The sequence below is a fragment of the Monodelphis domestica genome, chromosome 5 (assembly GCF_027887165.1).
Source record: "Monodelphis domestica isolate mMonDom1 chromosome 5, mMonDom1.pri, whole genome shotgun sequence".
Lineage (NCBI taxonomy): Eukaryota > Metazoa > Chordata > Mammalia > Didelphimorphia > Didelphidae > Monodelphis > Monodelphis domestica.
Window position 1 is genome coordinate 201122955 of NC_077231.1, and position 16971 is coordinate 201139925.

At 35.0% G+C, this 16971-nt stretch overlaps 1 protein-coding gene across 2 annotated transcripts in view; it reads right to left on the reverse strand.

The window, feature by feature from the left end:
* TNPO3 (transportin 3) overlaps window positions 1-16971 on the reverse strand; it is a 125750-nt gene that overhangs the window by 48511 nt on the left and 60268 nt on the right. For both annotated transcript variants that reach the window (XM_001366676.4, XM_056799690.1), the window contains 4 exons: window positions 14462-14605; window positions 5210-5385; window positions 4282-4420; window positions 5-151 (listed from right to left, as the gene is read on the reverse strand). In XM_001366676.4, the coding sequence (XP_001366713.1) occupies window positions 5-151; window positions 4282-4420; window positions 5210-5385; window positions 14462-14605 (606 nt within the window). The remainder of the gene's footprint in view (window positions 1-4; window positions 152-4281; window positions 4421-5209; window positions 5386-14461; window positions 14606-16971) is intronic.

The following is a 16971-nucleotide window of genomic DNA, read 5'->3' on the forward strand; positions in this document are numbered from 1 at the left end:
TTACATGGTCTGGTTCCAGTTGACAGTGTCTGGCCAAGGCATGGAGCAGACGTTGAATATAAGCTTTGAAAATGCTATGAATAACAGCATCATCTGTTTTGTATAAATGCTCCCCTAGTCGATACCAAAAGTTAAAGGATATCTCCACCACCTATTGAACAAAAAGAAAGTGAGAAAAAGTTTATTAGGACACTGTGGATCTGAAACAGTAAGTAGGATGAGAGGTGCCATGGCATTTCTTGGAGATTTGGAAAATAAGACAGATATGACTGGCTTATAAGTAACAAGATATGAAATAAATCCACCTTAAATTTCATTCAGATTTAAAATGAATACAAGAACAGCTAGGTGGCAAAGTAGATAGAATACCAAGTTTGGAGTCAAGTGGATTTGGATTCAAATTTTATACCAGACAACTGTGTGACCTGGACAAATTACTTAACTACAATTGCCAAGCCCTTGCCACTCTTCTGTCTTAGAATTGATAATAAAATAAAAAATAAGATAAAGTGAATACAAAGTTTATTCAAGGCAATTCCACTCCAAAATCCAAAGAGGGAAACCTGGTAGGAAAGCTCCATTATTAAGAGTATATAGAGAAAGAAGGAGTCATGGGAGAAATGAGTGACAAAAAGCCACTCAATTCACATGATATAACATAATCCTCATATATAACATAATATATAAGAACAAAAGCCATTCCCAATAGATAAGTGGTCAAAGGAGAAGAATAATTCTCAAAATTATCATCCATATAAAAGAATATTACTATTCAGTAATAAGAGAATTATGAATAGCAAATTGGATTATATGAAGTGACTAGAATATCCATATCCTTTGACTTAATAGATTTCACTCTGATAGATGTATACCCCAAGAAAGCCAATGATAAAAAATATAGGCCTTATATCCAACAGAGTATTTCAGCATTTTCTATAATAGCAAGGAACTATTAATAAAGTTGATATCCATCAATTGGGTAATGGCCAAACAAGTTCTGGGACATAAATGTAATGGAAACTTGCTGTACCATAAGAAACAATGAATAAAATAAATACAGAAAAGCATGGGAAAGTATATGAATTGGTGCAAAGAAGGCAAATTAAGGGAAAAAAGGGGGGGGGGGGGCAACTGAGTAGCTCAGTGGATTGAGAGTCAGGCCTAGAAATGGGAGATCCTAGGTTCAAATCTGGCCTCAGACACTTCCCTGTTGTGTGACCCTGGGCAAGTCACTTAATTCCCATTGCCTAGCCCTTACCACTCTTCTGCCTTGGAGCCAATACACAGTATTGATTCCAAGACAGAAGGTAAGGGTTTAAAAAAAAACTATGATGATGTAAATGGAAGAAACAGTAACAAAACACTTTGGATTAAATGCTATAAAATTAATGTGACACTTGGCACCAAAGAGACATCAGAGGTCATTTTCCTTCCTTCTACATGCAGAAGTGAATAACTATGAGTATAGGACATTGAATATAATGTCAGGTTTTTTCAAAGTGTAAATTATCTTGCTGAACTTTAAAAAAAAATCTTTTTTATTCTCTGAGAGATGTAAGGAGTATAATACACTGGGAAATGTTAAGTGATATAAAAAATGAAAGCTATCAACATATTTTCTTTTATAAAAGGAAATAAGCCACTCTGCAGTTAATATCCATCACTCACCCTTTAAAGCAGTAGAGCCTTCACTTCAGGCCCAAATTCTACTGAGGGTTATTACTTGGCCCTCAGCATGGAGAAAATGAATACAAATGTTCCACAAAACCAATTATCCTAGTCGTTTATCCACAAACCATTAAAGATGGCTCTCTAAGAAGACCGGGGATCCTGAAGTTAGGCAAAATAATGTGGAAAGGGAAAAGTCCAAATAGGAACATCATTTCCTATGTCAAGTCAATTCAATTCAACAAATATTTAATAAGGGCCTACTACTAAGCACTGGAGACATAGGAGTAAAATCAGAACAAGATTGCCTTTATGGTGATGGAGATGGGGAAGAAAGAGAAGTGGAGGATATATATATACATAAAAATATAAGTAAATATAAGATAATTTGCATAAGAGATCACTAACAACTGGGGAAAGCTTACCTGAGGAGGTGGCACTGGAGCTGAGCCTCAAAGAGGTGAGATCAGGAGAGATTTTGGTCTAGGTAGGAAAGGACGCCTTTGTAAAGGCATGAAGAAAGAAGATAGCAAGCTAGTTCCACTTGAGAAGTGATAATGCAATAAGAAGTGTAATATGAAATGAATAAGCAAAAGTAAGAAGAAACCAAACTACAAAGGCCTGAAATGGCAAGCTTGAGGGTATCTCATCCCACTCCTGCTTCAGTCTATCTTCCTATGTGTTTACTTAGTAGGCATCCCTACTTGAATATACTGTAGACTTATCAAACCCAATGTCTAAAAGAGACCTTGTTATGTTTTCCCATCTCTCCTAAACTTCCATATTTCTACAGAAATATCGTTCCATTCACCCAGATGTCAACCCTAGAAGTTGTCCTTGATTTTTCCTTCTTCCTTAACCTCTGAATCCAATCAATTGCTAAATCTTGTTGATTCTACCACTACATCTTTCTTCTAGACATACTCTTCTCTCCTGTCACAAAACCTCTATCCTATTTGAACCACCATCACACTACTTGCTTGGACAGTTGTACTAGCCTCCTAATAATTTTACCCTGCTTCACTTCTTTCCAAATCATCTTCCATAAATCAGTCATATTAATATTCCTGAAGTGTAGTATGATATGTTATTTCTATGCCTAAAAGTCTTCAGTAATTCCCTTGGCTCCCTTTCACCTCTAAGGATTTTACAGAGGGTGTCCCAAAAGTCCTGGTGCAGTTTTAGCAAGGATACCATATTAGATTTGTTTTCCAAGATCATCAGGGAAAAAAGGTAAAGAATCTATATATTCTATTCATAGCAGCATTCCTTTGTGCATAGAACTAGAAATTGAAGGGATGCCCATCAATTGGGGAATGGCTAAACAAGCAGTGGCTAATTATTGTGATGGAATACTATTGCATTCTAAGAAATGACAAGTGGGTTAATTTTTTTAAAACACAGAAAGAACCACATGAAAACATGCAGAGTCAAATGTGCTGAACTAAGACAACATTATATACAGCAACAGAAATACTGTTTGAAGAATGGCTTGTGGTATGTCTACCTCCAAAGAACTGATAAACACAAACAATCAAGACATAGTTTTATATATACAGATATTTTTTGTCAAATGATGCCAAATGATCTAGTGTGGGGAGGGGAGGAAGGAAAGGAGATACCTGGGATCATTAATTTAACAAACTAATTAATTAAAGAAAAGTAAAAAGTAAAAAAAAAAATAGAATAGCATGAATGGAGAGGTTATAGGTCTGATGGCAAACCTGTGGTACGCATGCCAAAGATTTGGCACGTAGAGACCTCCCTGTGGGCCCATGCTGTCCCCTGACAGAGTTAGTTACTAGAAAGGCAGAGGGACTCTGGTGGAGTTGCTCCCTTCCCCCCCTCTATTGTGCATCCCTACCCCTTTGCACTTACTCCCTTCTCTCCTGAAAGGAGCACTTGGGTCACTCCCGTCCCTATCTCCTTCATCTGTCTGGGGTTAAAAAAGGGGGGGTGGGGGAATGGCATGTGGTCTCTAAAAGGTTCACCATCACTGGTATAGGCAAATACAAGTTTTGACAATTGATTGTATTCAAAGGATAAAGAAGAGGGATGCATGAAAGATGACTCTAGGGTTGACACCTGGGTGAATAGAAGAACAGTGATGTCTTCAACATGGAAGCCTGCAGGACAGTGAGGGAAAACATAGCAAGGTCTCTTTCAATCAGACTGAGTTTGTGAAGTCTACAGTTTATCCAGGAAGAGATATCTAACAGACATCTAGGCAACTAGACTAAAACAAGACGAAGTCAGAAGAGAGATGAGGACTGGATATATCAATTCTGGAATTATCTGTACAGAAATTTAGCACTTAAAGAGGTTGCTTCTAAACTTAAAGAGGACAGTTCCAGTCAAGAGATGGGTTCCAAAGTCAGAAATTAAAACCCAACTACAGGAGATGCCATAAATACCCTTAGGTACCTTAGAGAACTGTTTCATTTGGAATAAGCAGAATGAATAACCATAGCAGAAGTACCAAAGGAACTTCTTTAAAAACATATAGATGTAATTGAGCACAACTTTAATGCAAGTCAGATAAAAGGGCTATAAAGTTTGAAAAGAATATCTTTCCAGTTACTCAAAAGTTGATAGGTCTGAAATTTTTCCTACCTCATACTGGGGATGTCCAGCACAGATAAGGAGCAATTCCAGTGTTCGCAGATCACCTAGCCCCTGGCCTGGAGTACAAACAATTTTTTCAAGAAATGTTTCACACAGTTCAGTGAAAACTCTGCAATAATTCAGAACCCTGTAGGAGGAAAAGATATGAGCACTAAGTCAGAAAGCTGCGTATAGATACTTATACATGCAATCCACAGAAATACTGAATATACAACTTCTACTAAAAAACTTCCAGATTATAGATTTTCCTATATTGATGTTGGACAAAACTATTTTACCATCAGAGGCTTCAACAATGTAATGGAAATAAAAATAAGAGGCCTCTTAAACTGAAGGTGAACTACTGACTACAAATTATGTTGAACCATATCCTCATCCACAGTCATCTCTAAGTACTGTTATCCATAGGCAATAAGCATTTCATAAAAAACCTGGGCCAGCAGTGAAAGTCACAAAGATTTTACATTTTTCACAAATCATATTCTCAGCATTTATTTTCCTCCTCTTTGGCTATGACTCATTTCACCATCATGTATAGTTTGTCTTTCTATGGATTATCTATGAATAATATTCATTAACTTCCAGAGAATTATTGGGATTGATGGATCCCTGCTCTCTGGGGTTTCTAATCTCAAAGTCCTTTCTCCCAGCTAAGAAGGTTCTACATCATAGCTCTAGAGCTGTAGGGGACCTTAGACATCAACTAGTCTAATCCCCTTGTTTTACAGATAAGGAAATATAGGTCTAAAAGGCAGAGAGTTTAAAAGAGCATATAAAAGTGTTTTCAGTGATCCATAAATGCACAACTGAAATAAATGATGCATAGACTAAGTAAAATTTAGATAATTTTTTAAAAAACCTAGAGGTGCAAATAAACCAAATTTTCTACCCATCCTTGTGTAAATAATCAACTCACTTGTCTAAGTCCTCCCGGGCCACAGCCATATGGTAGGCTGCCTCCAAAGTTAAGACCCCTTGAAAGAGTTGGAGGGCCAAAGGTAAGTTGGTCTCTACATTCTCAATGGCATAGAGGGCGGAGCACACACAATCTGATGCTGCTTCATGCAGGTTGGATGACGTTTTGTCCTGTTGCTGGGAGGCAGTATTAGAATAGGGAAAGAGAGAAATAATATTACTAAATGATTGTTTAAAAGACAAGAAAGTCATCGCAACTGTTACCAAAAAGTATTCTCTGTGTGTGATGCAAGCTCCTCATTTCACTCTCAAAGAGCTAATAATATTTATGCAAACAAATGAAGGGCAAAAAAACCTACCAAATGTCTTGGTCATGGTTCATTATCTTCTCTACAAATATATCTATGACCACAATGGCACTGTTGCTATAAAGAAAATCACCAAAACTCTTAAGAAAAAGAAAAAAATTAAATACTAGTTTGTTTAGATATACACGAAAATAAATTTTACTTATTTCTGAAATGGAATTTAATGACACTAAGTTATAAAATCAAAAGTAATTTTCTGATATGGGTGGAAGGTGTTTCCAAGTAAATAATGGAGATTTTAAATTAATATTGTTAATTTGTAGAAGTTTCCCTTTACAAATTTTAAACTTTAGCTAAAGATGAAAAATTCAATAAAAGTTTTGAGGGGATTCAGAATGAAATTCAATAAAATGAAACACAAACATGTTACATAGTTGTTTTCTTTTACAAAATTGCTGAACTGAAACATCTGGCTATTGAATGAAATATACCACCATTCAGCTATATTCCTCAACATCTCCAAATGTTTGCACTGAAGGTATAAAATGTTCTAACTACTTGACTCCTCATCCAACTAGGACACAGAAATACAATAGTTTATTAACTACTACCCATTAAATCAATTGGTAGAAAGCAAAGCCATATAATGAATTGTACTTTTTAAATCTTTTGTTTTTAAATCAGCAAAATTTTCCCTTTATCTCTCCTCCTCCTCCTCCCAGGTAACATAAAAAAACCCCCAGCAAAACCAAAAAATGTATCAAATATATATATATACACACACACACACAAGTCAGACAACTGAGAACCTCTCACCTCTGCAAAGGAGAGGCATAGGAGTCCTCTCATATTTATTCTCTGGGGTGATGTTTCTTCTTTTTAATTTTACAACTTCACGTTAGATTGTTTTGTGGTAGCTGTGCTTTTCATTTATAGTATTATAGTCATTATTCATGCTGTTTTATTGGTTCTGTTTATTTAATTCTGCATTGGCTGTTATAAATCTTTCAATGCTTCTTTATATTAAAAATGTCATTTAAAAATTTTTCCCAATTATATGTAATAGCAATTTTCAACATGTATTTGCCAAAATTGCAAGATCCAAATTATCTCCCTTCCTTCCTTCTCCCCTCCCTGAGCTTGTAAGCAATTTGATCTGGATTATACATATACGAACATGCAAAACATATTTCCATATTGGTTACTGATGTGAAAGAATACTCATAAAAAAAAAACTCCAAAGCCCCCAAATAAAAACACAAATAAAATCAAGTGAAAAAATAGTATGCTTTGATCCGCATTCAAACTAAAAGTTCTTTTTTCGGAGGTGGACAGCATTCTTTGTGATAAGTCCTTCAGAAATGTCCTGGATCATTGTATTGCTGAGAATAGCTAAATCTTCCACAGTTGATCATGATATAATATTATTGTTATTCTGTACAATGTTCTCTTGGTTGTGCTTACTTCATGTAGGTCTTTACATTTTTTCCTGAAATCATCCTGCTCATTATTTCTATAGAGCAATAATATTCCATCACAACCGCATACCACAATTTGTTCAGCCATTCCCCAATTGATAGACATCCTTATAATTTCCAATTCCTAGCCATCACAAAAAGAGCTGCTATATTTTTGTACATATAGGCCCTTCCAACCCTCTCCCCCTTAAAAAAAAATCTCTTGGGGATACAAACCTATTAGTGGAATTACTAGATTTAAAGGGTATGCACTATTATAGTTCTTGTGGGCATAGTTCCAAATTGCCCTCCAGAATGGTTGAATGAACCAGTTTATAACTTACAATGAATTAGTATTCCAATTTTTCCACATACCCTCTAACATTTAGCATTTTCTTTTACTGCCATATTCATCAATCTGTAGGTTGTTTTAATCTGCCATTTCTCTAATTAACAGTGATTTAGAGCATTTTTTCATATGATTATTAAGAGCTTTGATTTCTTTTGAAATTAAATAAAATGAAAACTACTTGTTCCTATCCTTTCACCATTTACCAATTGGGAAATAATGTGTAAAAACTGCCTGTTCATATCCTTTTGCCATTTATTAACTGGGAAACTGTATTCTTATAAATTTGACTCAGTTCCCTATATATTTGAAAAATGAGACCTTTATCGGAGAAATTTGCTGTAATAATTTTTCCTCAGTTTATTGTTTGCCTTCTAATCTTGGTTACCTTGGTTCTGTTTATACAAAACCTTTTTAATTTAATATTAAAATTATTCATTTTACTTCTTGCAATGTTCTCTATTTTGTTTGCTCACAAATTCTTCCTTTATTTGTACATCTGACATGTAAAAAGTATTCTATGCTCTCCTAATTTATTTAGAATATCACTCTTTATGTCTAAATTATATACCCATTTTGATCTTATTTTTGTAAAGGATGTAACTTTTTGGTCTATATCTAGTTCTGCCATACTGTTTTCTAGTTTTAGTGACTTCTTGTCCCAAAAGCTGAGATCTTTATCAAACACTAGGTTGGTATGGCCATTTACCACTGTATATTATGTATCTAATTTATTGCACTAATCCACTATTCGAATTCTTAGCCTGTACCAGATTATTTTAATACATGCCACTCCTTATAGCGCAGTGATATTCCTTATTTATTTAAGATAATTTATTTGGCAATCTCCCAATTGATGGACAGCTACTTTATTCCCTATTCATTACTACTACAAGTGCTATTACAAAAATGTTGGTGTATGTGGATGGGGAAGGAGAGTAGGATGGACTTTCTTCTTATACTTTCTTAGGTATATGCCTAGTCATGAATTCTCTGTCGAGGGGTATGGATATTTTAGCCACTTTCTTTTCAGAATTACAAACTGCTCTCCAAAATGGTTACACTGATTCACAGCTCTACTAACAATGCACTAGTGAGCCTATCTTCCAACAACCAATCCAACATTGAACATTCTCAGCTTTTGTCATTTTTGCCAATTTGCAGGGTATGAGGTAAGACCTCAGGATAATTTTGATTTGCATTTCCCTTGTTATTGATCTGTGAATTTTATTATTCTTTGATATGGTGATTAATAATTTTCAATTCTTTTGAGATCTGTTGATATCTTTTGAGACTGAGAACACACACACCTATATACCCCTTTATCAAATGTTCTCGTGCATGAAAAAATTGGGAGAAATAAAACAGAATTTTCTACTTTTATTTTAATGTCTCCTTTTTTGAATTAATTTTTATGTTTGTTGGCTTTCTAATTTTTAAAAATGCATATTCAGTTCACCAATTCTTTCCTTTTTAATTCTGTTAATGTGTTTTTTGAAAAATAATTTCTCTGCTGAGGTCTGCTTTAGATGCATCTCAGAATTTTTGTTAAGTTGTTTCATTATTATCACTTCTTCATAAAATTATTGTTTGAATAATCTGTTCTTCAAACCATTATTTAGCATTTCACTGTTAGAAAGGGACCCAACGGGTTTTTTTAGCTCTATTTCATCAAGCAACTTATTTCTTTATTTTCCTTTGTGGTTTTTTTCCCCCTCTGTTAGATTTGTCCAAAACAGAGAGATTATCGCATTACTGTCTTCTAGTAATTCAGTTAATTTTTCCTTTAAGGGTTCAGATGTGAAGACATTTGGAGTATATAAATTTATACTGATATTAGTTTGTTGTTTCTGGTTCTCTTCAGCCTAATGTAGTTTTCCTTGAATTTTTGTTTTGCATTCATACTTGCTTTTATTTCTGGATTTACCTTGTACATAGAATTTTGTTCTAGCTTCTCATGTTTATTCTGTATATGTCTTTGCATTTATAAGTGTGTTTTTTGCAAACACTAAATTGTGGCATTTTGTTTTTTTATTCAATCACATTTTATTGGATCATATGATCCATTCACACTTTAAGTTGGGTTAAAAAAAATTAGGTTTACACTTTCTTCCATTATTCTATTTCCTCCTGCAGTTTTCAATGGGTAGGGGGCTGTCTTGTAGTATTTCAATTTCCATTCCTTTATATTTGAAGATTTTTAGTCAAGTCACTTGCAGAATTTATTATTTTTCATCAGAACATGTGTCTTAGAGTTTGCATTGTAAAGCTATATTGTTTTTCCCCTAGAGATCTCTGATTGGCACATTGTTTTCTGTATTCTGAAATTCTGGGCAGTTTTCTTATACTATTTCTTGCACTGTGATGTTTAGGGTTATTTTTTTAAAAGCCTTATTTTCTGTCTTAAAATCAATAATGCAGATTTCAACCTAGGACCTCCTATTTCTAGGACTGAATCTCAATCCAGAGTCATCTAGCTATTCCTCATGTTTGGGGTTTTTGATTTCTTGTGTTCTGGGAAATTTACAATCCTTAAGTTTTCTCTGCACATCCTATCTTCAAGTATTTTGCTTGTTTAGCAATCATGTATTCTTTTCCATTACTGCTTATTTTTCTTCCCCAACAGTTGTTCTTTCATCTCTTTGGAAATTCTTGCTACCCTGGATTCAAGTTCTTCTATTCTGACAATTACCACTGTTTCACAGTTCTTATTTCTCTAATGAACCACTCAGGGCCATTCTATTGTATCTCCCTGCTGTGCTGGGAATCCACAGGGTCCTTGCTTAATCAGGTGTTGATTCATTTTCCTTTGTCTTACTTAGTTACTCAGAGATACTTGGTTAGTTCAGACTAATGTTCTGATTAATGATTAATTCAGATGTTCTGCCTTTCTTGCTTTAGTATTTTACCTGTTGGTTTAACTGCGTATACTAAAAATTTTTAATCTTGTTGTCTTCCTCTATAGTTCTTTGGTAATTTCAATCCCTAATTCCCCTATCCCTCACTTTCTGACTGCTTTAATGGTAGGTCATTCAAGGCTATCTCAGGCTCCTTACACTCTGGGGAATTTACTTGTCCCTGCTCTTCATTTCTCCATTAAATGACTTTTGTGGGTAATAGACTTGGTCTCAACTGGATGTCAGTCTTGATGAGGTCTCACACCAAACTCAATTCCTTCTGTTATTTAGTTCTTTGGCAGTGTTGCCTCAGGCAAACTACACATCCATTTTCCTAAACCTCCACAATGGGGGTAGAGTGGGCAGAGCTCAGTATTGGAGCTAGTTGTCATAAAATGATGTAGTGACGGTAGAAGAAAGGCATGCTGGCAAAGATTGAAGGAGCATAAAGGAAATTGCTGAGTGGAGATCTCAAAGCACCAGTTTATGGGACCCACTGTACTGCTTTGCCATAGCATGAAGACAAATGGGAAAGGGAGTTTAGTGCATTGAAGATTATGCATTAGCTTTCTCTGCTGTTAATTTATCAGGTTGCTACTTCATTAGATTTTATATTGTCTTGATTCTGAGGCGGCCACTGCAATTACTTTATCTCTTGCATATAATTCTATTGTGGGGTAATTTTCAGAGTTGCAATGGATTAGAAAAAATGTCTGGTCCTCATCTTTTTGGCCATGTGACCATAGCAATGAGGAATTTTTAGTTTTAACTCTTTACATATAACTTGGTCTCACCACTCCTTCATGAGGAAATATGCCCTAAAACTTAGAAAATTTCTTTTCAGCATGTTTAACTTCTCCATTTGCATTAACTTATTCACCAATTTGCCTTCAAATTTAAGAAGTTCTTCATTATCTTGAAATTTTCACATAATACCCTGCCCCCAATAGTAATATCCATTTTTTTGTTCTCACAGAATTTTTTTTTTAAACCCTTACCTTCCGTCTTGGAGTCAATACTGTGTATTGGCTCCAAGGCAGAAGAGTGGTAAGGGCTAGGCAATGGGGGTCAAGTGACTTGCCCAGGGTCACATAGCTAGGAAGTGGCTGAGGCCAGATTTGAACCTAGGACCTCCCGTCTCTAGGCCTGGTTCTCAATCCACTGAGCTACCCAGCTGCCCCCTTCTCACAGAATTTTTAAGGTGGAAAGGGCTCTTAAGCAGCTCAAATCTAACCCATAATCCCCCTGATGACATACGCCCAAAAGTCACTCTTTACCCAAAATAGCCCATTCTACTATGGGATTGCTCTAATAATTAGGAAATTTTTCCTGACACAAATGGCCATGTGATTTCATTGATTTGAGAAGTCCCTCTAACAATGCAGATCATAAGCCCTCATCTGGATCCTCCCAACAGTTGGCCCCAGGGACTACGTACAACATGCTGGAGGGCTTTCTCAAATTCTCCTGACACCACAAGGTTACCATTAGGCTCTGGGCCATTCAACTGTCACCCCTCATTCCAGGCACATGACCACTCAGTTCCTTTTTCTTTCACTTACATAATTCTTGGATGACACCCTTTACTCTTGTCCTCTGGAGTTCCCTGCTGCTCATATGCTATACCATGCTCATATCCACCATGAATCTTTTCATTGCCCTCTATATGAAGCTGATCTTTAGTTCTTTAGAAGTAGTGTTTCAGGTCACATAACTATAATGTTTGTATTGAAAAGATGGGGTCTTTGCTGGGAAGCCCATGTAAGGTAAAATACCTTGCAATTTCCTAAAAGCAATCCAGTTCTCTTTCCTCCTCCTTTTCAACTCTGGGCCCAGATATATTTCAATATATATTGCCTGCCCCAGGTATAAATACAGGTGGGACCATGTTGATGAACCTATGACATGCGTGCTGGAGGGGGCTGCTCCCCTCCCCCTCTCACCATGCCTGAGGACATCAACCACCACTCTGCCTAGCAGCCCAATGGTAGCACTTTCTCCCTCCCCTGTCTGGAGTAAAGCATGGCTTACATGCAGCATGACCTTAATTCATGAAAATGCATTAAGAATGAAATGTCTCTCTTCCCAGAGGCATCTTGTAAAAGCAGACATTTTATTCTATGAAGTTGACTCTTTTTTGAAAATCAAAGAAGTAAAATGGACATTATGCTCCCTATATCTACTGGTCAGTTGTGAGACAATAAAGACATGGTCCATTGTTGAACACTGTTTATGAAAGCCTGCTTGTTCTCTACTAATACCCTCACCTCTGCTACCTTTGATTTGTAGATAGATCATTCTCATAAAGATGGGAAAGAATAGACATGCAGGTTGATGGATAATGTTATTTTCTTAGTCAACTCTGTTTGGTGGTCTTTTTTTATTTTTAGAATCAATAGGGTCCAAGATTTTTCTCACACCTTTGATATAATCCTTTCCCTTGTGAATTAGTCCCTCCCAAAGTCCTCAAAATTGTGCATCCTCCAGCATGGATCTCCTCTATGTATAACTGATCTTCTTCAGTTGCTTTTCCCTTCTTTGCTCTCTTTTACTGCTCTTTCTACTTCCTCTATGAGCCCTTTGAGGATTCTGACACTACAGTCCAACCTTGGTTCTACTATCCTGGATGTCAGACCTCCTATATGACAATAGCAAACACTTCTTGCAAAGATAGTTCTCTCTGCTGTATGTCTTATTTTATTATTAATAATAAAATAGTCAAATAAGTTATCTCTACTGTTACATTCTCTGTGGAATCTTGTATGGTTTTTGAACAGTAATTCTGAAATTAACCAAAAAAGGCAAGGGTAGAACCTACTATTATTTGAGTGAAATTCTCAGCCATTGCAGGAAAAATTAAGCACAGGGGAGTTCAGCTTTTAACTGAGAACCTTATGCTAGTATTCTGTTAGAGATCTGTTCTATAAGCAGACATGGCTATATTTGGTTTTCACTCTTTTTTTTTAAACCCTTACCTTCCAGCTTGGAATCAATACTCTGTATTGGTTCCAAGGCAAAAGAGAAGGGGGAGGGGGGAGCAGAAGGGGGGGTGGTGACTTGTCCAGGGTCATATAGCTTGGGAAATGTCTGAGGCCAAATTTGAACCCAGGACCTCCCATCTCTAGACCTGGCTCTCCAGCCACTGAGCCATCCAGCTGCCCCCAGTTTTCACTGTTAATATAAAATATTATTCAAATCTAAAGCACTTTCAGGCTTTTGTTAAACCTTATAATTCAGTGAGATTTCCTACAATTTAGAGATCATAGATCCCATTTTAGTGAGGCAGAATAACAATGAGATTAGAAATTTTCCCATGATCACTGAGACTGTATACAGTCATACAGTAAATAATGATTCCTTTCTCCTAAGTCAGTCTATTGCCTGATTTAAATCACATTTCTTCTCTAAACCTTCAACACCAATAAATAGCAGCATACAAATAAGAGCAAAGCACAATTTTAAAGATGCATATCTTGTTTTTATCTTTAAAAAAGGCATCCTTCAAACATCAAGTTGCCCATCTATATTTCCTTTTATTGACCACCACAATAAGTTATGTCACATTTCATGTCTAGAAAGAATCTAGATTATCAGCAAGTCTTTAAACAGACAAGACCCTAACATGGACAAAAAAAGGCATCAAAAGCTCTTTCAAATTCCCTTTGTGATTATTCTATTTTTAATTCTAAAAGCTAGAGTACCATTCTAATCACTGGTTCACTCCTCTTTCGAAGACAGAAAAAGAATATGAGGAAAGAGGTTTCATTCAAAACCAAAAGATAATATGATGGTTAAAACACATTACCTCTTATCCCACTGACCTCTAAGTCTTCAAATCCATTTATTATAAACATTATTTCAGTGTCTAACTAAACCATCTCAATAAGTTTATTGGATGATTCTTCATAAATAACTACAAAGCATGTCTAAAGCTCTGTGACAGTGGGACATCCAACATGTAAATAACATATATGCAGACTTAATTGGAAAATCAATTTTCTTTGATAAACCTAGAAGAAAACTAAAGCCTACTCTGGAGTGTTAAAGATGTTATAAAGAAAAGGAAGAAGTTCATAAAGCTGGCCCTGGGGCATTAGGAAATCAAAGGAAGTACCACTTTTGCTTTCTCAGTACCCTTTAAATAGATTTAAGAAAGTTGTGTTATTTTTCCATAAGTCAGTTATGAAAATGTCAAAGTGTTATACAACCAAACCTTGGCCAATAGAAAAATTCAATACTCACCAAAACTTCAAAAAGAAGTGCTAACAATTTATTATTAGCCATAAAGTTACTATCCAAGACACCAAGGTTAAACCAACTACCCAAGCAGCGAAAGGCCTTCATGAGCATCTTCTCATCTGTTCCTGCTTTTTCTACACAAGTCATCTGAAAGAAAGAAGGCAAAAACATCAAATAATGCCAAGCTTTGTATTTAATTCCACAAAAAGAATTACATCAAGTGATATAGGCAGATGGCCATTGCTTTATCTTACAGTCAAAAAATACATAACTACAAAGCAACGTTTTGAGAAAAGCACTTAGCAAATCTTTAAAAGTTATATTAAATGTAAACTGCTACATGGTAGTAATATGGTTAATATTTCCTCTTCATCTGTATATTAGCACATTCACAATAATAGTAAAGTTCTAGCTTAAGGTAATATTTATCTACACCTGTAGATTTTATATAATGAGGTATCCTTAAATGCAGGACAGTTAGGTAAAAATTTAAAAATGAATATTAATCACATTTCAAGTTATTAACCATTTTAACACTAAGTTTCCACATAGAAAAGTTAGATTTTTAGCTTTAGGACTCAAGAATTCACCCAAATATATATTACTATATATGAAATTTTATAATGCAACACTAAAAAATTATAGCATATAAAGTAGATGAGAAGAACATTTAGTTCATTATCAATCATTGTCCCTCTTTTAGGGATATGCTGAAAAATATTTTTTGTAGTAAAATTGTAAGCAAATTAGTACATAAAGAATGATACATTACTGCATTATTGGGAGAGCTGTAAATAGTCCAATCACTCTGGAAAATAATTTTAAATTATGTGAAGAGAGTGAGTAAAACACCTATTACCTTCATCCAACATAGAAAAGGTATATTGTTGTTTTGTAATTATAACAACCACAATTGGCCTCTAGAAAAAGTATCTGACTTCCTGCAAAAGTAAAGGATTATAAGCAGAATTATCCGATAATTCAGGCTCAATATAATGGTTTTGTGGAATTGCTTTTTTCAATTTCATTTTAAATCACTGATATGAAGGATGGTTCACTAGATAGGGGAATGAAAAGAGACAGATTCAGAAACCAACATAATGCAAAATCAAAAGAAACTTTAAAAAAAACATTTTCCAAAAAAACCTATATTAAAAAACTTCTGGCAAATAATAAAACTATCACCCAATATATATAAAACAATAAAAACACTCAAGACTTTACACATATAATATCCTTTAAGATATTCTGAAAGGTAAAACCTGCAAAAGTCAACTACATTTTTGATCATTGTATTTCTAAAACAGATTCATTTATGCAATGAATATGAACAGCTATAAATAAGAAATCTTCCTGGTTTATGGAGCTGAATATTATGATGATGATTTGCCTGAACTCTCTGGGCTACAGAGATGCATCTTCTTTCTGGTATTTGACAATAGGCCATTTAATTTCCTAATGGATAGTTAAGATATCAAGATTAATTTGGAAGGTTGTAAACATAATTTCCCCATCTCACACCTGCCAATTCAGGTGGACCATGTCCAAAGCCTTTCCAGCCAAATTCTCAATGAATTCATCCTGAAATAGAATTCAGAAGGGAAAGAAAAAAGAAAGAGGAGGAGCTATTTGAAAGTCTGTTTCACCCACCTTATTTCTTTCTATTTTTCTTCTTTCTCCCACTACTGTATACATACTATAGCTAGATTTTTTGATTTGCTGACATCTGACCTTAGTAAAATTTCTAAGGGAAATGAATGATAATTTACTGACAAGAGAATTCAACCAGAAAAGTTTATATACCATGAAGTAACAAGAAAAGAGTATATATAAAGGCAAACATGCTATTCTCAGGAATTATCAGTTAGGATGTCCAATGTTATAACACTTCAGAAAATTAAGCATCTGTATACATAGAAACTCTGCTATTCACTGTCCAAGGATAGGGCTTATGAAAAAGGTAATTATGATAAATTCAGAAAGATACTAAACTTTCTTCAGGCCCAGTAATCATACACAATATTGTAGCTGATCTAACTTTATTAAAGTTTTAAGATCTGAATTTACTTCATCAAAATAAAGCTTCATAAAGCCACATTCTACTGACACTTCTATCTCTAATAAGTGTACCTACTTAATCCAATTGCCTTTTTGGCCAGAACCCAGAGTTTACAAAGGTGAGTAATACAAAATAACTGGATTCTTCAGGGATTCTCTATTGTGTTTAGGACAAAATACAAAATTTCCCACATGGTTAAAAGGTTCAGTTCAGGTGCCAACTTCTATAAAAACTTCACAGATCATCCTAGTAATCCTTCCACCTCTCAAATTCCCTTATATTTATCTGTTATCTTTCCAAAATAACGTTAAGCTTTCTTGGGTAGGTACTCTTTCATGTTTGTTTCTGTATCTCTAGAAAGTAGCCAAGTGCCTTAAAACATATCAGATGCTTAATAAAATTTGCCAAGTTTAATTAAAATGACTTGAGATTGGCAACTTACAAATATTTAAAT